The sequence below is a fragment of the Schistocerca piceifrons genome, chromosome 2 (genome assembly GCF_021461385.2).
Source record: "Schistocerca piceifrons isolate TAMUIC-IGC-003096 chromosome 2, iqSchPice1.1, whole genome shotgun sequence".
Lineage (NCBI taxonomy): Eukaryota > Metazoa > Arthropoda > Insecta > Orthoptera > Acrididae > Schistocerca > Schistocerca piceifrons.
This window is the reverse complement of record NC_060139.1, coordinates 1,053,149,298-1,053,176,915: the sequence shown is the minus strand read 5'-3', so window position 1 is coordinate 1,053,176,915 and position 27,618 is coordinate 1,053,149,298. Positions and strand designations below refer to the sequence as shown.

Below are 27,618 nucleotides of genomic sequence, written 5' to 3'. Positions count from 1 at the left end.
ATCTTAGGCCATCGGTCCCTTAGACTTATAACTACTTAAACCTAAGGACATCACACACATCCATGCCCGAGGCAGGATTCGAACCTACGACCGTAGCAGCAGCGCGGTTCCGGACTGCAGCGCCTAGAACCGCTCGACCACCGCGGCCGGCACCCGACGGATCAAGTTTGGTTCTTATCATACAGTAGGGATAAATGGCGTAACCCACAAGTGTTCATGTTTAAGATGAACGAAGCGAGTGCAGATTATACTTAACATGTGTCCATTGGTGGCCGGTAGTCAAAACAGGGAAGAGAGGCGAATCGTGAATTAGCGCCGCGAGCAGGTTCAGGTCCAGGTGCAGGTATGCAGGTCCAGGTAGAGAGGCGCCAGGCACGGCCCACGAACGGTTGCGGCGCCGACGAAGCGTGACGGACGCGCTGCCTGCCCCTGACGAATCCCAAATGGCAAGCGGCCGGCCTGCCTCGACTCCGGCGCGTTTATTCCCGTGTTGATCTAATACCGCTAATAGGCAGCGCGGCGGGCCCTAATCTGTGTAATCGGCCGCTGATTGCCTTACCGTTAGCCGCGCGGCTTGTGCCTGTCTTACGTCACCACATGCCGCGCCGCGCCGCGCCGCGCCGCTCCGTCCTGGTCCAGTGGGCAACGCACAGCCGGAGCCAGCCAGCTAGCTCCCGGCGCTGCCTCCTACTCGCTGTACTGGAGAGGCCCCACTACATGGACACACCAACCACAGATCACCACTGCTTTATACCTCTATTTTTGAGTCATCAGTCTTCTGACTACACTCTATTCAATAATTTTTTCATAATGAGGGGCCATAGTCAAAATATATTTCTTTAAAGTCAGTACCGCCCTTAGATTGTTGTTTATTTACAATGTTACAAATGGTTCAAATAGCTCTGAGCACTATGGGACTTAACATCTATGGTCATCAGTCCCCTAGAACTTAGAACGACTTAAACCTAACAAACCTACGGACGTCACACAACACCCAGACACATATCGACCCTTAGACAATGTGTCTAATAGTATATTTTAATACGACAGTATGCCATCTTAGGGAAATTTATACACTTGAAACAACTTCATAATGGCACTTTGAAGCCGAAATCATGATTGTGTAAGTGTAAATGTAGCACTGTAAATAAACAACAGTCTAAGGGCGGTACTGACTTAAAAGAAATATACTCTGTTCATCATAAGAATAAACCTGATGTAAACATTACGTCACGTATTCTTCCGCGTTTGTTTGAATGTCACTGTATTTCGTTTCCCGTGTAGCGGAAGCTAAGCTGTGTCCACTACCGTCAAGTGCGATCATAATGATACGTTTTCTGCCGTGTCTTCTCTGCCTCGTGATGACCGGGTGTTGTGTGCTGTCCTTAGCTTAGTTAGGTTAAGTAGTTCTAAGTTCTAGGGGACTGATGACCACAGATGTTAAGTCCCACAGTGCTCAGAGCCATTTGAATCTGCCGTGTCACACGCACACATACTGAGCGATAATGTGGGACAAGAGTTTTACCGGCGCATTAAACTTGGACAGCACTGGCCGGCCAGCTGACCAACTAACCTGCAATAATGCGAGCAGTTGCAGTTCAGACGTAAAAAGAGACGAGAAAAGAAACAATATAGCTTCGAATGTCATTTAATTTTTAGAAATAATGAAATAATATTCGGCAAAACTCTAGCACTACCGCGGGCTTCTTAGGTGACCAGGCAAAAGCATAAAATGCTCTCGTTCGCACCTAACATGGTATTTTAAGTACACTACGGGCCATTAAAATTGCTACACGACGAAGACAAAGTGCTACAGGTGCGAAATTTAACCGACAGGAAGAAGATGCTGCGATATGCAAACGATTAGCTTCTCACAGCATTCACACAAGGTTGGCGCCGGTGGCGACACCTACAACGTGCTGACATGAGGAACGTTTCCAGCCGATTTCTCATACACAAACAGCAGTTGAGCGGCGTTGCCTGGTGAAACGTTGTTGTGATGCCTCGAGTAATGAGGAGAAATGCGTACCATCACGTATCCGACTTCAATAAAGGTCGGATTGTAGCCTACCGCGATTGCGATTCATTGCATCGCGACGTTGCTGCTAGAGTTGATTGAGATCCAATGACTGTTAGCAAAATATGGAATCGGTTGGTTCAGGAGAGTAATACGGAACGCCGTGCTGGATCCCAAAGGCCTTGTATCACTACCAGCCGAGATGACAGGCATCTTATCCGCATGGCTGTAACGGATCGTGCAGCCACGTCTCGACTCCTGAGTCAACAGATGGGGACGTTTGCAAGATAACAGCCATCTGCACGAACAGTTCAACGACGTTTGCAGCAGCATTGACTGTCAGCTCAGAGACCATGGCTGCGGTTACCCTTGACGCTGCATCACAGACAGAAGCGCCTGCGATGGTGTACTCAACGACGAACCTGGGTGCACGAATGGCAAAACGCCATTTTTTCGGATGAATCCAGGTTCTCTTTACAGCATCATGATGGTGGCATCAGTGTTTGGTGACATCACGGTGAACGCACATTGGAAGCGTGTATTCGTCATCGCCATACTGGCGTATCACCCGGCGTGATGGTATGGGGTGCCAATGGTTACACGTCTCGGTCACTTCTTGTTCGCATTGACGGCAGTTTGAACAGTGGACGTTACATTTCAGATGCGTTACGACCCGTGGATCTACCCTTCATTCGATCCCTACGAAACCTTACATTTCAGCAGGATAATGCACGACCGCATGCTGCAGGTCCTGTACGGGCCTTTCTGGATGCAGAAAACGTTCGACTGCTGCCCAGGCCAGCACATTCTCCAGATCTCTCACCAACTGAAAACGTCTGGTCAATGGTGGCCGAGCAACTGGCTCGTCACAATACGCCAGTCACTACTCTAGATGAACTGTGGTATCGTGTTGAAGCTGCATGGACAGCTGTACCTGTACACGCCATCCAAGCTCTGTTTGACTCAATGCCCAGGTGTATCAAGGCTGTTATTACGGCCATAGGTTGTTGTTCTGGGTACTGATTTCTCAGGATCTATGCACCCAAATTGCGTGAAAATGTAATCACATGTCAGTTCTAGTATAATATATTTGTCCAATGAATACCCGTTTATCATCTGCATTTATTCTTGGTATAGCAATTTTAATGGCCAGTAGTGTACAAACAAGAGTGATGAAAATTTCTAACTTAAATACAGGGCAATTTTTCTCAGCGAGCTATGTGTGATGCAAAAGCATACTGCCGGGATTTCATAGTACTGTTGAATACCGAAGCCACTGAAGGTATTAATGACAGTCAGTCGTCTGATTATCACTTAGCTGCTTTCTGATACTTGTCCTTTCAGTTCTAGAACAACAGTATCCACGAAGCCAACCAGCCGCCGCATCTTATCCTCTTCTTTTATGATGTGCCGTTCTATATCACACCAGTGTTCGGCAATGGCATTTCAAAAAGCTGCGTCCGTTAGTTCCAGTACGTCTGGCAGCTTAACAGTCTTGTTATTTCTCGGGCCGAATCCCTTAACTTCGCTACAGATCGGTTCTGTTGGGTTCATATCGTAATGGTACAGTGGCAAATGTAGAAATGCAGTATTTGCATGGTCTGCTCGATACTGTGAAAGTGATTGTTTTCCATTTTTCTACCAAAATTATGTACTTCTGTGGTGTAGAACAATGGACATAGCCCAAATATGGAGTATTTGGTTTTTTCTTTTCGCCTTAACAATTAAATTATGTTTTCTTAATTTAAGCAAAATTTATTTACAGTGTTTCGTAAAATATCGATACTTAAGAGTTTATATCTGTATCTTATCAAGAGCCTTAGTGTACAGTCTGTACGTTCTCGACGGGATTGGCGTGGACCAATGCCATTAAATGCCCCTATAGCCAGAAATCACATAGATTCAGCTCCGATGAAAGGGGAGGTCATGCTACCTGACCTCTTCGACCAGTACATCGCCCAAAAAAACGTTGCGGTGAGGTACTGTCACACGATCCGTAGAAAATGGGGTGGTGCTCCGGTGGGCATACACTACGTACGTTGTCTACCTGCAAGCGTAACGTTCGCCTATAGCGCTGGTAAATCATGACGCAGAAATCGGTGATACAAAGCGCCAGTAAAATACACAGCGCTATGAGTCTGTCACCGACAATCCCTGCCCAAACATTGATTTTGTAGCGACGTCGATGCCTCACGTTCGTGATTGCTCAAGTATTTACTTCTCTCCACACATGCGTTTTGTAGTGATTTATTACACCATATTTCCTGAATCCTGCCTACAGCGCCAGACACTACACATTATTCGAACCAAGTAACACGATCCGTATCTCAACACGCATCGGTTTCTGGACAGACTGTTACACGAAATTTTCATCTAGTTTTGACCAATACTCCATCTTGTAGGAATATGTGACTTCTTATACACAGCATATGTAATACACAGGTGGTGGGCAAAAATACGGAAAAATCGTGATAAATGCATGCTTGAACTTAAATTCAGATGCTAGGCAAGCTTGCCGGTTGCAATGTTGTGTTTATCAGCGAACCGCACCTGTGCAGTATGAAGATGGCATCTGTTCTTTCGGACATGTCCGAAAGAACAGCTGCCACTGGTGACCATGCATCTTTCTAGAATGAAATTACAATTTCTATCAATACCATTAGCTGCTGACAGGCGTTGATATACATCAACGGGGAGAGTTGAAAATGTCGGCTCCGACCGGGACTCGAACCCGGGAGCTCCTGCTTATATGGCAGACGCTCTATCCATCTGAGCCAACGAGGGCACAGAGGACATGGCGGAAAGAGCAGATAACATCTTCATATCGTCAAGGCTAACCGGCTGATGACCTTCTTCAGTGCGGATGCACACGAATTGCCTGAACTCTCACGGGACTCGGTGGATTGTATGCCGCGAGCAATTGGTACAATGGCAGGGGCACTACGAATTAAGTGTGTGGACTGTAAGTTGAGAATGTGGGACTTACGGGGAGCGTGCCAGCGATAAGTCCCTGCAGTCAACCTGTCCTCTGTGCCGTCGGTGGCTCAGATGGATAGAGCGCATGCCATGTAAGCAGAAGATCCCGGGTTCGAGTCCCGGTAGGAGGACACATTTTCACCTGTCCCCGTTGATGTATATCAACGCCTGTCAGCAGCCAATGGTATTGATTTAACTGCACCTGTGCAATGTCCTCAGTATGATGCAAGTGTGAGTAGTAGTCAGAAATGTGTGGGGCGTATTTGTTAGGGTATTCTGTCGAATGCCGGACATTTGCCACAGTTACCCCTTCGCCAGGTAGCTTGAGTAGCGATCCCTCAGGTAAGGGACGCCCTTCCCCGCACTACCTCTATCCGCTTTCAAACCGCCGTCTCCACATCTTACTCGATACAAGCAGTACGTAAGGGACCTTCTTCTTCTTCGACATCTTGGCCAAATACAGAGATTCTTCTCCGAAATCGAAATATTTATAACTTTTGGAAAACGAAAGCAATACCGACGATTATGTCAGTATGTAATTAATTCTGCCAGGTATAAATATAGATTGTCTGCAGCTCGTGGTCGTGCGGTAGCGTTCTCGCTTCCCACGCCCGGGTTCCCGGGTTCGATTCCCGGCGGGGCCAGGGATTTTCTCTGCCTCGTGATGACTTGGTGTTGTGTGCCGTCCTTAGGTTAGTTAGGTTTAAGTAATTCTAAGTTCTGGGGAACTGATGACCATAGATGTTAAGTCCCATAGTGCTCAGAGCCATTTTCATAAATATAGATTCCTCTGTCTGTACGGTAGCTTCCTTTCACGCTTACTGATTGCGATATAAACAGTCCATCGGCATGACAACAACAAGAAAGGAACGATGTAACGAGAATGCGAATGAACGCTAATCATTTCTTTTTTATCACTGCATTTGTGACTACTTTAATTAGTACAACTGCATATCCAAAAGACAATAGGAAAAGAATAAATGGGTATGTGAATGTTTGAAAAGAAGAACGACATACTCCATATTAATTTACGCTCTAAAAACATTAGTTAATAATGTGTAGCGGGGCAATGTTCAAAACATAACTGAAAACACGTTCACTAAATAAAGATAAGAACATCTATGACTGTCATGTCATCTAAAGTCGACTTACAATTTTAAAATGTTAGAAAAAAGGAAATGAAGTAATACAGAATGCTACGCTTTTAACGTACGTTGTTGTTCTACATTGTTCAGCTCTGGCATTTACAGGGTCACAGACAAAGCATCTGAGGTTCTGGAGAGAAAAGCCGTAATTGTAATTATCTGCACTACAACAGAAAGAAGAAGGACAACTTAAGGAAAAATAATGAAAGCTCACAATCGACTTTGAAGCAGATAGTTTCTGTGGCTTAGTATGGGCAGAGGTTATATTCGACAACCGGAACAAATTAAAAACTGGCTCCTTTTACCGACCCCCTGTCTCAGATGAAACATTTGCTGAACGGTTCAAAGAAAACTTGAGTCTCATCACAAATAGGTACCCTACTCATACAATTATAGTTGGCAATGACTTCAATCTACGTTCCGCATGTCGACAAAAATACATTTTCATACCCTATTGTAAATAGAAAACCACTTCCGTAAATGTTCTAAATTTTTTTTTAAATTATTTTTGACAATTAGTTGAGGAGGCCATTCAAATTGTAAATGGTTACGAAAACTACTTGACCTCTTAGCCACAAATAATCCTGAGCATCACGACGGATACAGGGATTAGTGGACATGCAGTCGTAGCGAGGCTTAATGCCGTAACAAAGAAATTCACCAAAACTAAACGCGAGACATGTCTATTTATAAAAGCAGCTAAAAATTCAGTAGACGTCTTTCTAAGAGACAGTCTCCAATCCTTCAAAACTATGTAAGTGAAGACCATATATGGCTTAAGTTCAAAGAAATAGTATCAAAAACACTCGAGATATTCATACCAAATAAATTAATAAGATACGGAACTGATCCCCCATGGTAGACAAAACATGACAGAAAGCTGTTGCAGGAGCACCGCAAAAGGCACGTATAATTTAGACGAACGCAAAATCTCCAAGACTGACGCAATTTTACTGAGGCTCGAAATTTGGTGCGGATTTCAATGCGAGATGCATTTAATAGTTTCCACAACGAAACTCGCTCTAGAAATGTGTCGGAAAATCCAACAAGATACTGGTCCCATGTTAAGTAAACCAGCGGAAAGGCTCAGTAAGTACCTTCACTGCGCGACAGCGACGGTAATGTTACTGATGACAGTGCCACTAAAGTGGAGTTAGTAAATGCATTTTCCGAAATTCCTTCACCAAAGAAGACGAAGTAAATATTCCAGAATTCGAAATGGGAAGAGCTGCAAACAAAATTTGGAAGTTGATATCCCTGGTGTTGCAAAGCAACTGAAATTACACTGTCAGTGACAGAGGAAATGATCAAATATCTTTTCAAAAAGTCTCTAATGTATAAGAAAAGTAGGTCTAATACATTTGATTCTGATGTTCTGTAGTAACAATTAATTTTCAGTAGTAAGCTCCTTGCTTTTACTGACCTGTTTAAAGATAGTCAACAATTTAGTAAGAAATTTTAATTTTTAGAGGACTATATCTAAATGCACTTAAGTAGATTTACATCTACTATAAATGTTTGCAGCTAAACTTAAATAAAAAATATTTGAGGTGCCAAAATTGTCATCCTTAGGATCAGATCAGTTTTGGGATGTCAAATTTAGGTGCAATTCAAAGGTTCAGTTCCTATTTTCTTTTACAAAAGCGTATACTATCAGTTTAACAAACCATGATATTTTAGGTTTTTAGGTGATAGTTGCGATTCTGAAGGTTCAGAAAATTATTTTAGAACTCACAATTATCTAATAGTATGGGCATAATATTGGAAGGTAGAAAAGAGTTATCTTAACGTGACAACAATAGGAATACTTTAGTGAGGCTTGAAACTCTTTTTAATTCTTACATTAAAGGCTGATTCGCATCACACTTTGCACAGGTATTGGACCGTCAAAATGATAAATGACATTTTTTACCATTCTGGCGCGTGTAAAAGCAGCCTAAACACGCTGAAATAATGTACACTCTCCAGAATGAGCACTTGCCCCCGAAAGGCAAAGGTCCCGAGTTCGAGTCTCGGTCGGGCACACAGTTTTAATCTGCCAGGAAGTTTCAATGTACACTCTGTTTACAATTACAACTTAGTATTAGTTCCGATAATGCTGCTTCAATGTTTTAATAATTTTATCTCAGTAATCTGCGAGGACTCAGTGGTCTTCATAGCTTTTTAATACATTATTTTTAACGAGTCCAGTTTCTGAATATGGGCAATGGCTTTCAAGCAAGGCCTAATGTTGCCAGTCTCTTCATAATTCTTTACGATTCTCTCTATCCTGTCGTCCAGCTTCAAGTACTTCTTCTTCGTCTTCTCACTTTCAAGATTCATTTCCAATTTCATGTACATGCAGTTTGTCGGCTCTGCTTCCTCTGTCAAGCACTCCACCAAATAGTTGATTCTAGGGTGAGGGTTTCCAATAATACTATTTATTTTGTTGTGCCACCCTTCAACAGCATTCGTCGTTCGGTGCCTTTTTCCGTAACAGTCCCACATTTCTATTGCGGTATCCTCATTCTCTAGCCAGTTATCCACAAAGTAGTCAAAAAATTGAGAGAACCTTGCGTTATCAGGAGCTTCTGAATGAATATCAATCCATCCATTGCTTACGACTTCCGGTTTTACAACTGCCAGTGCTGCACACATGCTGAATTGAAGTCTTAAATCCTCGTTCTAGCGGTACTCCTCAGTTAGACCGAAAATTTGAATTCTTCTCCATAAACTCTTCTTCATATGGAAATAGAATCCATTTATTTCAGTTGTGGGAAAAACTTGACGAATGGCCGATATCGCAGCTGCCTCAAAGTTCACCTTTACATGTTTTGGACACCACTCAGAGACTGCCTGTTTTATCAGACGAAACAGACGAACATATGCGTCTTTCTTCTTATTAGGGAGCAGTGCAAATACAGTAGGAAGAATGTTTGTTTCTTTAATCGGGCCTCCTAAGTCTTCGTGTATGGTGTAGATCTGTGCAAACTGTTTGCTGCATCTCTTAAATGTTCCATCCATAAAAAAATGGGAACATGTTTTTAAACTTTCTTTTCCTTTGCTTCCACTAAAAATCATTATTCTCACCTCTAATCTATCGTGTTCCAGAAGAAAACTACTGCTATCTCCCACTTTTAATAGACCTTCATGAAGATCAATTTCATAAGAGTTCTTAGGCTCTTGTTGGTTCCCCCGCTCTTGACTCCATCGACGACGCATGGTTCTCTTCATAGATTTGGAATTAGACATCACTGTAACAAAGTCATAAACTTTATTATGTAGATTTCCCATTTCATCTGCGTATATCTCCGATAACTGTAGTTTCTTCTCGAGACCCTCTGTTCGCCCTTTCCACTTGCTTTCTCACTTTCAGAGCCGCATCGTCAGGTGGTCCACAGAGATGTTCTAATACGTTCAACACTTTTCCGTTCCTCGAAAGCAGCTTTCCCTTGCAATTATACGCTTTTCGGCGTAAGCACATCCATGTAACAACACCCTCTTTAGATTCCCTCTGTTTAAGATACGCATAACCATTGTAATGAGCAGGAGGCCTGCCCTTGTTCGTTGTAATAACTTCCATACTGATGGTCACGTTAGGAACTTCGAAAGCAAACTGGGAGGGCGGGTGAGGAGGAGGAGGAGGAGGAGGAGGGGTAGACAAGGGACCCAACCCTTCGGAGCAGGTAAAATCGTGGCAAATGTCCGACTTGGCAACTGTCCGGACACCGTGCTGTCGGACCTAAATGCCCAAAGTGGGCACATTGTGGCTGCATGTATGGTGGATGCTTCCGTAACGAGGGCAGTCCATGTCTTTGGTGTCTGGAAGGCACCGTATTGAAATCTATTATACCACATTCAGATGAAGCGAAGAAACATGATCCACATACTCACCACGCGGACGAAAGTGTGCGTTTAGTGATCGTGACGGAGCGTCCTTGAAGACGATTATGACGAAAAATAAGAGGACGCCAGCTGCCACAGCCCCTGCACAACTGAACGTTGCACTCGCGAACCTTTCAGCACCAGGGCAACAAGAAGGGAGCTGCAGGTGCTGAGGATTGCACGCCGGGCTGGAATTTTAAAGCCACGGATCAGTGGTATGAAGCCCGTGATAGGAAATCATCGTGCCGAAGCAATAAAACGTGGACTCTGGAATAATGAAGGAATGTCATTTGGTGGGATGGTCTTGTTCTCACTGTTGCTGGCACCTGGCCGAGGTTAGATCCCAAGAGTGAAATATGGCAGGGTTTCGGTGACGATCTGGGCAGCCATACCATGGTATTCCATGGTTGCTCTGCAAGGTCGGATTAGTGACCAAGGATTATGTGGCCGGCCGGTGTGGCCGAGCGGTTCTAGGCGCTTCAGTGTGGAACCGCGCGCCCGCTACGGTCGCAGGTTCGAATCCTGCCTCGGGCATGGATGTATGTGATGTCCTTAGATTAGTTAGGTTTAAGTAGTTCTAAGTTCTAGGGGACTGATGACCTCAGATGTTAAGTCCCATAGTGCTCAGAGCCATTTGAACCAAGGATTATGTGACCACTTGGGTTGATCATGTCCGTCCCATGGTACGAGGGTAATCCCAAAAGTAAGGTCTCCTTTTTTTTTATAAGTACATAGACCTGTTTATTTTTATAATGACTTGTAAATAATAGATTTCAGCTATCAATCGTCCTTTGGAACTTCATCCACAGTTCATTGAATACTCAATGTATTCAATCAACTGTGGATGAAGCCCGACCAACAGGCATTACATGCATTGATCAAAAATTATAGTGCATTGAGCATGGCTAGTTTCTAGCTGACATCTAGACCTGCCAACAAAAGTTCCAAAGGACGACTGATAGCTGAAATCTATTATTTACTAGTCAATATAATAGTAGCTGTGTGCAACAGCAGCGATTCAGCTTCGACGACGAGGTGAAAGAAGAGGTTCATAACTTTCTGAACAGCATGGCGGCGAGCTGGTATGACATGAGCATACAGAAACTGCCACAGCGTCTACAAAAATGCATCGACATAACTGGTTCAAATGGCTCTGAGCACCATGGGACTCAACTGCTGTGGTCATAAGTCCCCTAGAACTTAGAACTACTTAAACCTAACTAACCTAAGGACACCACACACATCCATGCCCGAGGCAGGGTTCGAACCTCCGACCGTAGCGGTCGTGCGGTTCCAGACTGTAGCGCCTTTAACCGCTCGGCCACTCCGGCCGGCGACAGAACTGGTGATTACGTCGAAAAATAGGCAAATGTTCAAACTGTAAAATGATGTACACCATTATAGAAATAAACAGGTCTATGTACTTATAAAAAAATAGGAGCCATTACTTTTGGGATTACCCTTGTACAATGTTTGTCCCCAATGGTATTGCTGTGTTCCAACACGACAGGGCCCCATCCACACAGTTCGCGTCGTCAATGACTGGTTTTGTGACCACGAGGATCAATTATCGCGTCTGCCCTGGCCATCACATTCACCAGATCCCAACATTATTGAGCGTTTCTGGTCTACTTTGGAGAGAAGGGTGCGTGATCGGTATGCACTTCATTCATCGTTCTCTGGACCTGGCATTGCTTTGTAGGAAGAACTGCCTAAGATTCCCTTTAAAACCCTACAGTACAAGTATTTACCCATTCCTAGATGACTGGAAGCTGTTTTCAATGCTAACCGTTTTCCAGAACCGTGTTAACCATGGCAACGTATTGTGTTTTTGATTTTTTTCATGTTTTTGTGGAGCCCCTGCATATTACAAAGCATGGGCGAAATGATATACCCTCTTCAGCCCACTCTCTCCTCCGAAACTAGCCCTTATTAGCCTTCATGAAAGGTGCTCTCAGTCCCATGAAAGGTACTCTCAAGGTCTCCATTTATGTCTAACGTAATTTTTGTGCTTTCGTATAGGCTTCTTAAGGTATTAATTAAATGTAGTGGGCACACTCTTTTATTCATTATGCTCCTTAGTATCTCTCTCATATGTAATTTTATTAAATGCTTTCTCCAAATCAACATACGCGAAGTAGGTCTTTCGATCAACTTTGCATGTTCTTCAGTAATCTGTTTCACACAAAATGCTTTGTCTGTTGTCCTTAAAACTTCTGACCACAAAGTAATTATCATTGCGGATATCCGCAGATACCCACGGATATCTGCGCACCTCTTATGATACGTGGTCGCCACATGAGAAGGCACGGCGACACGGTTGACCTTGCGGAGGTGGGAGTCAGTGGCAAGAGTTGGACAGAGCCGGCAGCAACCGCATTAAATCACTCCGGCCTGTGTCTCGAGAAACGGCGAAGCGGCGAGCACTGCTGTAGCACTCGCGACGGGCAATTACGGCGTATTTACGTTCATTTGCCGACAGCAATTAGACTTGTCCCTCGGCGTCGCCGGCGCGGTAGGTTTTTTTGTCGCCGTGGGCCGGAATAATTGCTTCATCATTAGCCGCGGCTGGGCAGCCGAGCACGACGCGAGCGTTCGCCATTACTCTGCGCAATTAAGCAACTCCTGCGCCGCATCGCGAACGTTTGTGGCGCTATAAAACACCGGGCTCGCCTTTACTGGCCCCGTTTTCGATCTTTGTTCAATTACGACGGACCGGTTCTGCGATGTCGTGCGAATTTGTACGTGTGTGCGTGTATGTCACAGCAAAGATACTGATTCGAAGTGTGGCGCTTCAAAACGGGGCCTTGTTCGTTAACGAGCAAGTGATTCTTCCGCAGTTTCCTTCCAAGCTGAACAAATCCGTTTGTGCTATGGTTGATATATAGTGAAGAACGTTTAAGAAAATATTTTTTCATGTTAAAAGAATTTCGTGTTAAATGATGCACGCGAGAAAAATATTGTACCTCATAATATTATTGAAGCAATAATTTACAATGCCAAACAAAAAGGAAAAACGATGTTCATACAAGGAATCCCACTGATTTCAACTCATACGTCATTTTCTTTTAAAAGATTACACTTGCCTGTGAAATTAACTTGTAGTGTGATAGTCAATAAGGCTCAGGGGGAAACACTTCACTAGTGCGGAGTTAATTTGAGCTACGGTCGCAGGATCGAATCCTACCTTGGGCATGGATGTGTGTGACGTCCTTAGGTTAGTTAGGTTTAAGTTGTTCTAAGTTCTAGGGGACTGATGACCTCAGATGTTATGTCCCATAGTGCTCAGAGCCATTTCAACAATTTCAGCTAATTTTAAGGAATCCTGTTTCTCACATGTTCACCTCTACATTGCATTTTCACCTGACGGACAAGGAGAAAATGTATATGTGTATGCGCCACACAGGGCATGAAATATATAGTATATAAGAATGTAAAGACTTTATATGTAAGATATTTGTCCGATGAAAAACGGAAACGAAAAAGTCTTTCAACGAGGTTCTTTTTTTTTTTACTTTATTACATTTATAAAACTACTGACTGAAAACTAAAACCCCAGCGAAGCGTGTTATTAACAGCTAGTAATAATATTAATTATTATTATTATTATTATTATTATTATACAAGGAGGCAGACGTCAGAAAAGTTGCGAGACGACTGTAAATGTGCGTGCACTGATCCACCCACTGCACAAAAAGGGTAACCCCACAGAAGTGCACAATTACAGGAGCATCTCACTAATACAAATCACATGCAAGGTATTCTCAGCGTGACTACTCCAAAGGACACGGAAGCAACTGGAACATAAGATCGGCGAATGTCAGGCGGGCTTCGCCATGGTCACTCCTGTGAAGAACAAATCTTCAGTCTGAAGACCACCCAGAAAATCAAAGCCCTCAGGAACAATCCAGCAATATCCACCTACGTTGACCTCAAGAATGCATATGACTCCATCGACCGCCAGTCATTGCTCAACATTCTACATGACCAAGGTTTGGACTTCGAGACACTGCGACTGACCAAACAGACGCCGACAGGCACGACATCTAAGGTGAAGTTCAAGGGGGAAATCTCCGAACCCTTTGAGATCAAGACAGGCGCTCGCCAAAGTGACGGACTCTCACCGCTCCTCTTCAATCTATTACTGGATAAGGTCATCAAGAAATGGGGGGAAAGAGCTGCAAATACAAGGCCATTGGAAGCGAGTGCGACTTGGACGACCCAAGGACAAGCTGGAGGTCGCCTGTCTAGCCTTCCCAGACGATCTGGCACTACTCACAGATAAAGAAACCACACCGAGCGAGGTGGCGCAGTGGTCAGCAGACTGGACACGCATTCTGGAGGACGATGGTTCAGTCCCGCGTCCGGCCATCCTGATTTAGGTTTTCCGTGATTTCCCTAAATCGCTTTAGGCAAATACCGGGATGGTTCCTCTCAAAAGGCCACGGCCAACTTCTTTCCCCATCCTTCCCTAATCCGATAAGACCGATGACCTCGCTGTGTGATCTCCTCCCCCAAAAACAACCCAACCCAAAGAAACCACAGTAATCAGGCAGATAGAAGTACTCAAAGACAGAAGTACTCGGAGAGAAAAAGTAGGGCTACAGATTTCCTTTAAAAAAACTGAGTTCTTCTGCACGAAATTAAACACACTAAATTTGAACACAAAGTATGGCAAGATCAGCAGGGTCACACGCTTTAAGTACCTAGGTGAAGTGCTCGAACCGACAGGAAAGGAGAAATTTGACTAGAACACTGGGTTATTGAAAACGAAGAGAGCCTTATATAACACACAGGGTATTTACTACATGTCTGTCCACCTGCACCAAAATTCGTCATTACAACACTGTAATCAAACCTGAGGTACTAAACGCCAGTGAGACACTGATGTTACACACAAAGGCCGACCTTGAGACATTCTCACATAGGAAAGAAAAATCATTAGTCAGGGACGAAGGATATAGACTTCACTCCAGGGACACCACAGAGAAGTTCTCCAACATCCCAGCGAACATTAGAAAGAGGCGATAAAATTTTATGGACAAGTCAGCAGACTCCCACAGACCAGACTTACCAACAGAATCCTCAGGTACAGACTCAAGATCACAACACCCTGTATGACACAAGTCAAAATTGATCTGGAGAGAGCTCAGATAGATCCAGCGGACGTCATGGACAAAAGCGTCTATAGACACAAGGTGTACAATTGGGAAGTGATGTGAGAGACAACAGCACCTAAAGCCCATGGGCCACAGTGGACTGAAGAAAGGAAGAGAGCCTTTAGTGAACGAATGAAGGAGTACTGCAAGAACACGAAGAACAAGTGGTGATGAATGTTACGCGTGGTCTGATAAAATGCCTGTAACGTGTATAATAATAATAATAATAATAATACAAGGAGTGGTAAAGTTTTAATTATCATCTTAAAAAGTAAACTTATGTGATTATTTTTTTCGTTGCAGGTACATGGCTGCAGTCCAGGAACACACTGAAATCTCCGCCCCACAGTACCGTATCACGCCGCTAGGGGCGACAAAACGAAATGACGCAGCCCACTGAGAATGTGTCGATCTCGTAACACAACGGCAACGGAATATTCGAGTTGATGCTGTGATCCATAGTCTCGTTCGCGGACAGCCAAATACTCTTAAGTTTTCAGGCAAGTCACCTTAGGCCTGGTATGCGTCGAAATTAAGCATCGGCCGCTTTTTGTTTAGAAATGTAGACGCAGTTTCTTTTTCTGTGAGCATTATGAAAAATTACTATATATATATATATATATATATATATATATATATATATATATATATATATATATATATATATATATATGCCAAATGATGTTTTATTCCGTGGGATTCGTGCCAAAATACTGCATTTTTCAAATGCTTTTATGACACCACCCGACGCGATGCCAAGTGGAAGACCTAGAAGATACCACTTGAACGATAATGCGAAACCATGTAAGTTAATGTTCCACAGGGTGATCTCTAACTCCACCGAGAAAGTTTCAGAGTTGCTAAACAAGAAAAATATACTAGTAAACATGAGCTCCAACATGTTAATCTTAGATAATGTGAAACACAATTCTTCTACTGCAAGCTGTTTTCTTTTCATACTTTAGGAGTAGCTAGAACAGGCCAAAATAAGGAAAAAAGTGCAGTAACCACAGGTTCTAAAGTGCATACGTTAAGAGCTATGAGCACTTGTTCAGTAGAATACATGTGTTTCACAGTAGCGAAGATTAACAAGTGGTAAGGCATACCTTTTAGAAGCCATGTTTACCAGACATTTATTTCTTGATTTGATCCACACTGTCACCTCTGAAAGTTAGTTGGTGGAATTCTGTTTCACTCTTTATATTGCCCGATATGTCTTATTCTTACGTAGCAGTAAAGTGTATTACGCCAGTCTTCTGAGAATTCTCATACTTCCTCCTCTTATTCTTCACGCTTACTGCTTTATTAATGTCCAAAACCCACACCCATAAGGAAATGTTTGACTACCACTACTTAATAACATTTAAAACAACTCTTTCTAAAGTTATTGACGACTGCGCAACACAGCTGGTGAATTTTTTGGAGCATTCCATCACTTTACCGCGGACGTGTACATAAAGTTGCAACTGAGATCTAAGAATTTGTTAACCTCTTGGGGTATCTAGTTGTTAATTACTGTCTTCGCCCACAATTACTCGCTCACTTTGAGTGGCATATCTTTGTGTTTCTCATAGAGTTATTTGAAAGGTTTCCCTATGCTGGTAGCAGAAGCAGGTAGAAAATCCGCTGGAAACGAAGCACACAAGAGTTTCTGATTTATTTTATTTCAGGAACAGGTAATGTAGGCACATTCTATTTCTCTCTCTCTCTCTCTCTCTCTCTCTCTCTCTCTCTCTCTCTCTGTCTCTCTCTCTCCCCTTTCCGTGTGTTTGTGTGTGTGTGTGTGTGTGTGTGTGTGTGTGTGTGTGAGAGAGAGAGAGAGAGAGAGAGAGAGAGAGAGAGAGAGAGAGAGAGAGAGACGCAGAGAAAAAGATAAACAGAGCGAAAGGAAAGGCAAGCAGCTAAGATTGGCACAATTCAATACAGCTCCGAAAAATCCTCGAAATACGCCGAATGCAAAGAAAAATCCTTTAATAAACACTGACTCACTTACCTGGATGCGTGCTTCCGTCAACCCAATTTTCATCGCTAGCTCCTCCCTGCAACGAAGAGACGAGATGCGTTTATAAGTAATACTGCACCAATTTATTTCTGCATGTTTTACATTCTGTGCTATGAGGGCATACACTGAACCACAATTCATTCTTTCCAGTTAAAACAAAAGAGAAGTTACTGTCTCATCCACTACAAAAAAAAGAGGTGATAGTACATTAAGGTTCAAAATCTCGACCAAGCCATTAGAAACGGGAAACTTGTTCAGACTGGAGAAGTTTGGGGACTTTAGTCAGAGTTGGTCTTGCTGAAGAGGTAATTATTTTGCCGTCATGCGGAGATACCATAGCATACCTAAATGTGTATGGCTGCGATGCTATTTGAACCCTGTTTCTTTACCGTATTTCTTTAGACGTTAAATACCAGTTACCATAGACTTACCTTTAAAACTGTTTTAATATAATGAAACGTTTTCATACAAGTTTTCATTCCCTATATCACCCCGTTAGGGGTTGAATCTCCAAAGAACACCGAAACACATATTTGTTTACTTCTAAGGGAGAAAATGTATTCACAATTAAATATATCCATAAAAATTTCTATCCCCTAATTCACCCCTTTAGCGGTGCAATTTGGAAAAATCCCTTCTTAGTGGATGCCTACCGTATAAGATCAACAACATCCCCAAATTTCAAGTTTCTCTCCTCAGCGGTTTGGGCTGGGGGTGATGAGTCAGTCAGTTAGGACATGGTTCAAATGGCTCTGAGCACTATGGGACTTAACATCTGAGGTCATCAGTCCCTTAGAACTACTTAAACCCAACTAACCTAAGGACATCACACACATCCATGCCCGAGGCAGGATTCGAACCTGCTACCGTAGCAGTCGCGCGGTTCCTTACTGAAGCGCCTAGAACCGCTCGGCCACCGTGGCCGACTGGAACCAAGGTGAAGCAAAATTTTTTTTGATGTGTGTATTTAAAGGTACCGTAACATAAAAAACTACAACTAAACTACTCCTGAACAGGTAATGAAAGCCCAAAGGTACCGACCGGCCGCCTTGTCATCCTTAGCCCACAGGCGTCACTGGATGCGGATATGGAGGGGCATGTGGTCAGCACATCGCTCTCCCGGCCGTATGTCAGTTTCCGAGACCGGAGCCGCTACTTCTCAATCAAGTAGCTCCTCAGTTTGCTTCACAAGGGCTGAGTGCACCCCGCAAGTGCTAGCCCAGTCCGAAAGAGCTTAACTTCGGTGATCTGACAGCAACCGGTGTTACCACTGCGGCAAGCCCGTTGGCACCGTAACATAAGACGAGCAATATTTTCTCTTTGTGCACTGAATGTAATTCTGAAATTCATTCTCCAAATGTTCGCAGCACCAATATTCTAGTCTGTAGCTGAACATCGACCTAAATGACTGCCACTCGAACTGACAACGAGTTTCCCTTTAATGAGAAAAATGGAACAGAATCGACTCAACGTCGCGAAGACCAAAGACGGGCTGCTAATGTAGCAATCCCCTGGTGCTGGCCACGAAGCTAGGATTTTATTTCACATACATCGTTCTTCGAAAAAATCTTTGCTTTTAGCAGATGAGATAGGGACTGAGAATTAATTGGTAGTGAAAAGTGACACCGGTGAACATACACGATAGTGAAAGGAAAACTGTTGTAGTAAACATCTGTCCGCAAATGAGCAGTTTGCGAGATAAATGCAAGTGTACGAAATATTGTCGTGGTTGCTACAGTTGGATTTGAAATGTAATTTTATCGATTAAGTCTCCATCTAATTTGGATCAGATTTCACCCGTGACCCATGGTTGAGGTACGTGTTACATGCACGGTGGGGCACCGGAATGTTTTGCTGCTCGCTCAATACATAAACGGTAGGCTAAAATATCGATAATACGGGTACGAAGTACGCATACTCCTCACTGTACGGCAGCTTTCTGAGTAGTTATGTGAAACTGGGCTGTTTTAAGACACGTTCAGCCATAACCGTACACTTTTCTTCATTTTTCCTAATATATTACAGAACCTGCATTGTGCTCTACACGTGACAGAAATTAATGGAAAAGGGGGGTATGCTTTTGGTGTTCTCGATCCACAAGCTTCCTAGAAAAAACTTTAGCACCCAGAGAACGTGGTCGAATGTCAATGTAAAATAATGCAGGTACACACCTTCGGCGGATATGTGAATGGATAGAGTTCGAGTTCTCTGTGACAAGCAGAACGACCGGCTGATTGTATTCTGGAAAGGTGCCGTAAAGGCCAGGGAGCGAAAAGTGCCCACTGCATATTTTTTTGCTCTGAAGACTGCTGTTGCCTGCCGAGAAGTGGCTAAACTAGTTTTTAATGTACACTTTCATTGTTGTCAGTGATCTGGACAGAGAATGTGCTTTGCGGATTTTTTTCTGCTTTTCAGTCGTCTGATGTACGTCAAATCATTTATATCATTCTTGTTATCTCACTTACACTTAGAGTAATACTTTTCTACAATATCGGCACTTAAACAAGGTATTTTGCTTACAGACGTAGTTCCGGTATGATAGTTTCACCTGTGAATCATTAGCGCTGACACGGTGTTCGATCGGGAAGTTTAGTCACACTACTCGTCGGAAAAAGTGGTCAAGGCGTTCACCCCAGTAAGAGTTAGTTGCTTCCACGTATCACGCATAATACTGCAGATCCGACTGACTTCTAAGCTCTGTTGTATACAACGCTATCATCCATCAATGCGTGCCTTTGTGACAATTTTGAATTAATTAATTCATGCTATTTAAAACCGTCTCTGTTCCGTTATACTTGACCTGATACAAAAATCCGATTACAAATGGTGTCCTGTAGTCGATTGGTATTGCTTCAGATACTAGGACATCAAGATGTCTAAAAATATGTCCGGAAATCACAACAATAAACAAAGGACCTTGTCGCGATGCCACTGGCCACATTATTCGCTTAAGTAGGGAAAAGTGGTCACTGTGCAAGCGTACAGAAAAATGAGTACAGTACCTATAAATTATTTTCTTTATCACTTAAAATATTTGATGTGATACATTATAATATGCAGATTTAAAATATATAAACGAAAAAAGTGAATCACCGTCCAGACAGGCCGTGAAGGCGCAGAGATACCGACTGGCCGCCGTGTCATCACCGGACGCGCATACGGAGGGGCATGTGGTCAGCACACCGCTCTCCCGGCCGTTGTCAGTTTTCGTGACCGGTGCCGCTGCTTTTCAGTTACGTAGCTCCTCAGTTGGCCTCACAAGGGCAAAGTGGACTCCGCTTACTAACAGCACTCGGACGACCCGGACGGTGATCCGTCCATGTGGTAGCCAAGCCCGACTGCGCTTAAATGCGGTGACCTGGTGTGAACGGATGTTACCACTGTGGCAAGGCCGTTGTACATCAATAATCAAGGTTTGATGAAAATTCAGTTTGCCTTAGAGTCGCCACTTCACTCCAGCTTCCCCTAGCATTGTTCGTGTTCGGTGTTATTACGACGTATGGTACGGTGTATCGAGCACGTGAACAGCATCACACATTGAATGAAGACTGTGAAGGACACAAAGATGCCTCTAACTCATATGGGACTGTGCTATCAGAACCTGACAAAGTTTGAACGAAGCCTCGTTGGGGATCTCAATTTGTCCAATTGGTCGACTCGTGCAATATCCACCTTTGTGCAGCATTCGGCTAAGACAGTTTCCAGCTGTTGGACTGCGTGGGAAGTGAGGGCAGACTTGTAACGCAGTCAAGGTTGTGGTTCACTATCTCCGATTACCACGAGTGAGGATCGCGTTATTGTGCACCAAGCGTATTATAACCCCTCCACATCTGCGCCTGTCCTTCGGGAACAAGTAGTAATCTCCGTGTGTCATCCTGCATGATTGGTCGCCCAACAATAGCAGCCAGCTATGAAATTACCGTCCCGTGCGAAAGCTGTCGTAAACACCACAACACGAACTGCTGCATCTGGACAGTGACGTTGTCGGGAAGCACGGACCACTGACAACCGCCTCGCACTGTGTTCAGTGATGAATCGCGGTTGTCCGCTACCACAGATGACCTTCGTCGTGGAGTATGGCGGCGAGCTATGGAGAGGTCCCATTCTTTCTATGTCTGGAGAAGCACAGCTGTGTTAATTCAGGTGTCACGGTGCGACGAGCCATCAGGTGTGACCTCAAGTTAGGCCTGGTAGTGATTAGGAAACATCTTGCGTTATCATGTGTTACTTTTCATGCCATATTCGTGGAGCCATTTTTCAAGAAACAAAGCTCCTCCACAAGTGACAGCTGTCTCTACGAACTGTCTGTGTGATTTTCAGGTACTCCCCTGGTCAGCAAGATCCCCAGCTCTGTTCCCAGCAGAACAGGCCTGTAGCCACCTCGGAAATAAACTCTGCTCCAGTCTCGGTATCCAGGATATTAATTAAGTACCAGTTCCAATAGTGAAATGTATCCGAAGTTGCGAATATGGACTACAGTCAACTGTGTAATGGAATGACGACAATGGAAATTTGTGCCAGACCGGGACTCGAATCCATATTTCCCAATTATAACCTGAAAAATGGGACAAAAAAGTTAATTGTGATAACAAAACAATAAGAGAAGGAGAAAGGAAGAACACCGAGAACATAGCCGAAAAACCACGAAGCTCTCATGAGACAAAACAATTTTTTTATAGTTTTTTATATTTTTTAGTTTTTTATTGAATTTTTTATTACCTATATTAGTTTTTATATAGAATCTAAAAGCATAAATACAAAAGAATCAGACTTATTCTAAATAGCAAACTAAAAAAAAATTCCAATATGATTTCAAGGAGTGTATACGCTTATATATGTATACTTCATCTATTCACATTTGACAATATAACTGGAACGACACGAAGTCAAAACACTAAACGAAACGAGCAGGAAAACTAGAAGAGAACAAGCCGAAGCAAATCAGATGGGAAACATAATAACAAGGAAAACACCTATCATCAGAAAAATGAAATTAGCCAACACCTAGCCGACGGAAAACAAGATTCAACATGTTGACCAAGAGGTTTCGATATCGAGGCATTCGCAAGCATGTACTACATGAAGTTCATGTGATCCCCCCGCCCCCCCCCCCCCACGCCTTCTACAACACAATGAACGAAGTGTCACAGTAACCACAGAACGTTATGGGTTTTCGGCCGTGGAAAGAAGGAAGAATCTGGTCGCAAGATGATGTCCTTAGTGTATAAAGTCTCAGAACATCTAGTAAGGAAGTCCAAGTGCGTCCTAATCCAAGACCAATTTGCCATATGACCTCCACAATTACAGCGATGCCGAGTCGTATCTGGAGACGTACAACAACTACATAACTGATAACTGCCCGCCATCTATGTGAAGCACGTGTTGATCTCACCGCGGACTTCTAGGCTGAGTCACACACAACTGATTTCGTCAGAGTGCAGGGGCCTGAAGATGCGCTGAAGCGACGTTGAAACTAGTGGCGAAGTAGATAAAAAATGTTTCCAGAATGAGATTTTCACTCTGCAGCGGAGTGTGCGCTGATATGAAACTTTCTGTCAGATTAAAACTGTGTGCCGGACCGAGACTCGAGCACAGGACCTTTGCCTTTCGCGGGCAAGTGCTTGGGTAGCTAAGTTGGTAGAGCACTTGCCCGCAAAGGCAAAGGTCCGGAGTTCGAGTCTCGGTCCGGCACACAGTTTTAATCTGCCAGGAAGTTTCTTAAATAAAAAAATCTTAAGTACAAGTAGAGGAATTACATTTAAAAAAAAAAAAATTACTTGAAAGTCCCTTGACCGGTGTCGACAGATAAATACGATATTGCAGTGCCTGTGTCATTCCGCATTACCATCTAAAGTTCCTTTTCTCCTCTCTCTCAAACAATCTTCAAGAAACTTCCTATCGGGATGAAAATGCGCTCCGAACATGGCCCGACGAGTTCTTCGATTCAAAACTGAGTGATTTCCACAGTCGTGGAATCGTTGACAGATTGTTGTAACATCACGTTGGGCCTAATATCATGTAGGGCCCCCGCGAGCACCCAGAAGTGGCGCTACACGACGTAGCATGGACTCGACTAATGTCCGAAGAAGTGCTGGGGGGGAAATGACACCATGAATCTTGCAGGGATGTCCATAAATCCGTAAGAGTACGAGGGGCTGGAGGTCTCTTCTGAACTGCACGTTGCAAGACATCCGAGACATGCTCGATAATGTTCATATCACGGGAGTTTGGTGGCCAGAGGAAGTGTTTAAACTCAGAAGAGTGTTTATTCAGCCACTCTCTAGCAGTTCTGGACGTGTGAGGTGTCGCATTGGCCTGCTGGAATTGTCCAAGTCCGTCGGAAAGCACAATGGACATGAATGCTGATCAGACAGGATGTTTACGTACGTGTCACTTGTTGTCTAGTATCAGAGGTCCCATATCACTCATCTGCACACGCCCCACACCATTACAGAGCCTCCACCAGCTTCAACAGTCCCCTGCTGACATGAAGGGTCAATGGATTCATGAGGTTGTCTCCAAACCCGAACACGTCCATCCACTCGATACAACTCGAAACGAGACTCGTACGACCAGACAACATGTTTCCAGTCATCAACAGTCCAGTGTCGTTGTTGACGTGTCCAGGCGAGGCATAAAGCTTTGGGTCGTGCAGTCATCAATGTTACACGTGTGGGCCTTCGGCTCCAAAAGCCCATATCGATGATATTTTGTTGAATGGTTCACACGCTGACACTTGTCGATGGCCCAGCATTGAAATCTGCAGCAATTTTACGGAAGGGATGCACTTCTGTCACGTTTGAACGATTCTCTTCAGTCGTAGTTGGTCCCGTTCTTGCAGGATCATTTTCCGGCCGCAGCCACGTCGGAGATTGATGTTTTACCGGATTCTTGATATTCTCGGCACACTCGTCAAATGGTCGTACGGGAAAATTCCAACTTCATCGCTACCTCGGAGATGTTATGTCCCATCGCTGTTGCACCGATTATAAGATCACGTTCAAACTCATTTAAATCTAGAGAAACGGCCTTTGTAGCAGCAGTAACCGATCTAAAACTGCTCCAGACGCTTGTTGTCTTATACAGGGTGTTACAGAAAGGTACGGCCAAACTTTCAGGAAACATTCCTCACACACAAATAAAGAAAAGATGTTATGTGGATATGTGTCCGGAAACGCTTAATTTCCATGTTAGAGCTCATTTTAGTTTCGTCAGTATGTACTGTACTTCCTCTTTTCACCGCCAGTTGGCCCAATTGAAGGAAGGTAATGTTGACTTCGGTGCTTGTGTTGACATGCGACTCATTGCTCTACAGTACTAGCATCAAGCACATCAGTACGTAGCATCAACAGCTTAGTGTTCATCACGAACGTGGTTTTGCAGTCAGTGCAATGTTTGCAAATGCGGAGTTGGCAGATGCCCATTTGATGTAGGGATTAGCACGGGGCAATAGCCGTGGCGCGGTACGTTTGTATCGAGACAGATTTCCAGAACGAAGGTGTCCCGACAGGAAGACGTTCGAAGTAATTGATTGGCGTCTTAGGGAGCACGGAACATTCCAGCCTATGACTCGCGACTGGGGAAGACCTAGAACGACGAGGACACCTGCAATGGACGAGGCAATTCTTCGTACTGTTGACGATAGCCCTAATGTTAGCGTCAGAGAAGTTCCTGCTGTACAAGGTAACGTTGACCACGTCACTGTATGGAGAGTGCTACGGGAGAACCAGTTGTTTCCGTACCATGTACAGCGTGTGCAGGCGCTATCAGCAGCTGATTGGCCTCCACGGGTACACTTCTGCGAATGGTTCATCCAACAATGTGTCAATCCTCATATCAGTGCAAATGTTCTTTTTACGGATGAGGCTTCATTCCAACGTGATCAAATTGTAAATTTTCACAATCTACATATGTGGGCTGACGAGAATCCGCACGCAATTGTACAGTCACGTCATCAACAGAGATTTTCTGTGAACGTTTGGGCAGGCATTGTTAGTGATGTCTTGATTGGGCCCCATGTTCTTCCACCTACGCTCAATGGAGCACGTTATCATGATTTCATACGGTATACTCTACCTGTGCTGCTAGAACATGTGCCTTTACAAGTACGACACAACATGTGGTTCATGCACGATGGAGCTCCTGCACATTTCAGTCGAAGTGTTCGTACGCTTCTCAACAACAGATTCGGTGACCGATGGATTGGTAGAGGCGGACCAATTCCATGGCCTCCACGCTCTCCTGACCTCAACCCTCTTGACTTTCATTTATGGGGGCATTTGAAAGCTCTTGTCTACGCAACCCCGGTACCAAATGTAGAGACTCTTCGTGCTCGTATTGTGGACGGCTGTGATACAATACGCCATTCTCCAGGGCTGCATCAGCGCATCAGGGATTCCATGCGACGGAGGGTGGATGCATGTATCCTCGCTAACGGAGGACATTTTGAACATTTCCTGTAACAAAGTGTTTGGAGTCACGCTGGTACGTTCTGATGCTGTGTGTTTCCATTCCATGATTAATGTGATTCGAAGAGAAGTATGTGGTGTCACCGCCAGACACCACACTTGCTAGGTGGTAGTTTAAATCGGCCGCGGTCCATGTAGTACATGTCGGACCCGCGTGTCGCCACTGTGATCGCAGACCTAGCGCCACCACCAAGGCAGGTCTCGTGATACGAGAGTGGACTCGACCCCAGTTGTACGAGAACCAAGCTACCGCCCAGTTGTACGCGAACCTAGCTATCGCCCAGTTGTACGAAGCCTTCTCTCTCATTAGCCGAGAGACAGAATAGCCATCAGCTAAGTTAATGGCTACGAACTAGCAAGGAGCCATTTGTATCAGTGCCTATAGCTTCGAGTATTCAAGAGAGATGTATTCCAAGGAATCAATAAAAGTTAAGTAAAAAGCATCTACATACTTTTCTTCTTATTCATTCATAAGTTTTTATGTTCCAGACTTCACGCCCGTATGCTTATTGCCGTGCGTGCACTATCGGCCACAGCGTTAGTCTAGCTTTCTTTTTCAGCAATCAACTCCACGGTGTCGGTCCAGCTACCGACACTACAATTATTGGCGACGAGGGAAAAGGACCTTTTTCTGATTGCTTACATTTATTTCTGATTGCTTACATTTAATTGTGTCATGGCTTCGCCACATTCTCCAGATGTACTGTCCGAATTTTATCGCTTGCAGAATCAGCAGACGCAGGCGTTACTGGATGCCCTTGGACAGCTCGTCCAGGGTCAACGTACCATTCAAACCGATGCGGCCGCCGCCGCTTCTTCGCTACCGCTGCCACTAAACGCTGTTGCACCTCCCTTTCGACCATACGTGGCAGCCGATGAGACCTGGCAAGAGTGGTCTCGCCAGTTCAACTTCCACCTTGCTGCCTACAGAATTCAAGGTAATGAGCGGCAGCCGTTTTTGCTTTCTTGTGTCGGTGTGTCCACATACCGTGTGATAGTGAAATTGTTTCCCCGACGCGACGTAGCAACTTTGTCATACGAGGAAATTTTGTCTGCATTAGATGCCTATTTCAAAGAAACAGTTAATGTGGTTGCAAAACGGTATACGTTTTTTCGTACAAAACGTACGGCCGGTCAAACTAATAGGGAGTGGGTAGCAACATTGCAAGGACTTACTAGGGACTGTGCCTTTGAATGTGACTGTGGTCTTTCTTATTCAGATACAATGGTGCGTGATGCAATTGCACAGAACGTTTCTGATGTTCGCATACGGGAGCAAATTTTGAAACTAGTTAATCCCTCCCTTCAACAAGTGATAGACATATTGGATAGACAGGACACACTTGACTGTGCTCAGGAATCTTTTGAAACTTCGCCAGCTGTGTGTACCATTAACCGGCCCGCCGGGCGCGCTCGCGCGACGCGGCCCGGTCAACTGCCCTCGCGGCCGGACGCACAGCGACCGCCGCGTGCTAAGCCAGGTGTGCCGCGCCAGCCCACAAATGTAGTGAAATCGTGCCCGCGGTGTGCTACTAGACATTCGCGTGAACATTGCCCGTCACGCCAAGCTATTTGCTTTTTCTGCAATAAGAAAGGACATGTTCAAAGTGTTTGCCAGAAAAAGCTCAGATCAGACAATCACAATCATTCCAGGCCCTTTGCTTCGCGCCGGAATCGAACCAAGGACACTCAGGCCCGTGGACCTTCGCCTATGGACATTCATGTCGTTAATTCCACTTCGTCCAGTGCCACTTTCTCTAACAGTGACTGTGATCGTCCCACAAAAACTGTGCGTCGACGTCGCCGGAAATCACGTCACTTAGCAAGTGATTCTGTACCAGTGTCTGTTCCAATTGCACAAAACAGTCGCTCTTGTCGTCAGCAGGACAATAAACTTTTTGTGGACTTAGACTTTGAAGGCAAAGTGATACCATTCCAGCTCGATACCGGAGCTGCAGTTTCATTGCTCAATCACGACACATACAAA

The 27,618-nt window shown here is 44.4% G+C and overlaps 1 protein-coding gene across 1 annotated transcript in view; it reads right to left on the bottom strand.

Annotated features, from left to right (window-relative positions):
* LOC124776113 (homeobox protein aristaless-like) overlaps positions 1 to 27,618 on the bottom strand; it is a 372,638-nt gene that overhangs the window by 150,109 nt on the left and 194,911 nt on the right. The window contains exon 3 of the mRNA XM_047250955.1: positions 17,155 to 17,200. Coding sequence (XP_047106911.1) covers positions 17,155 to 17,200 — 46 coding nt within the window. The remainder of the gene's footprint in view (positions 1 to 17,154; positions 17,201 to 27,618) is intronic.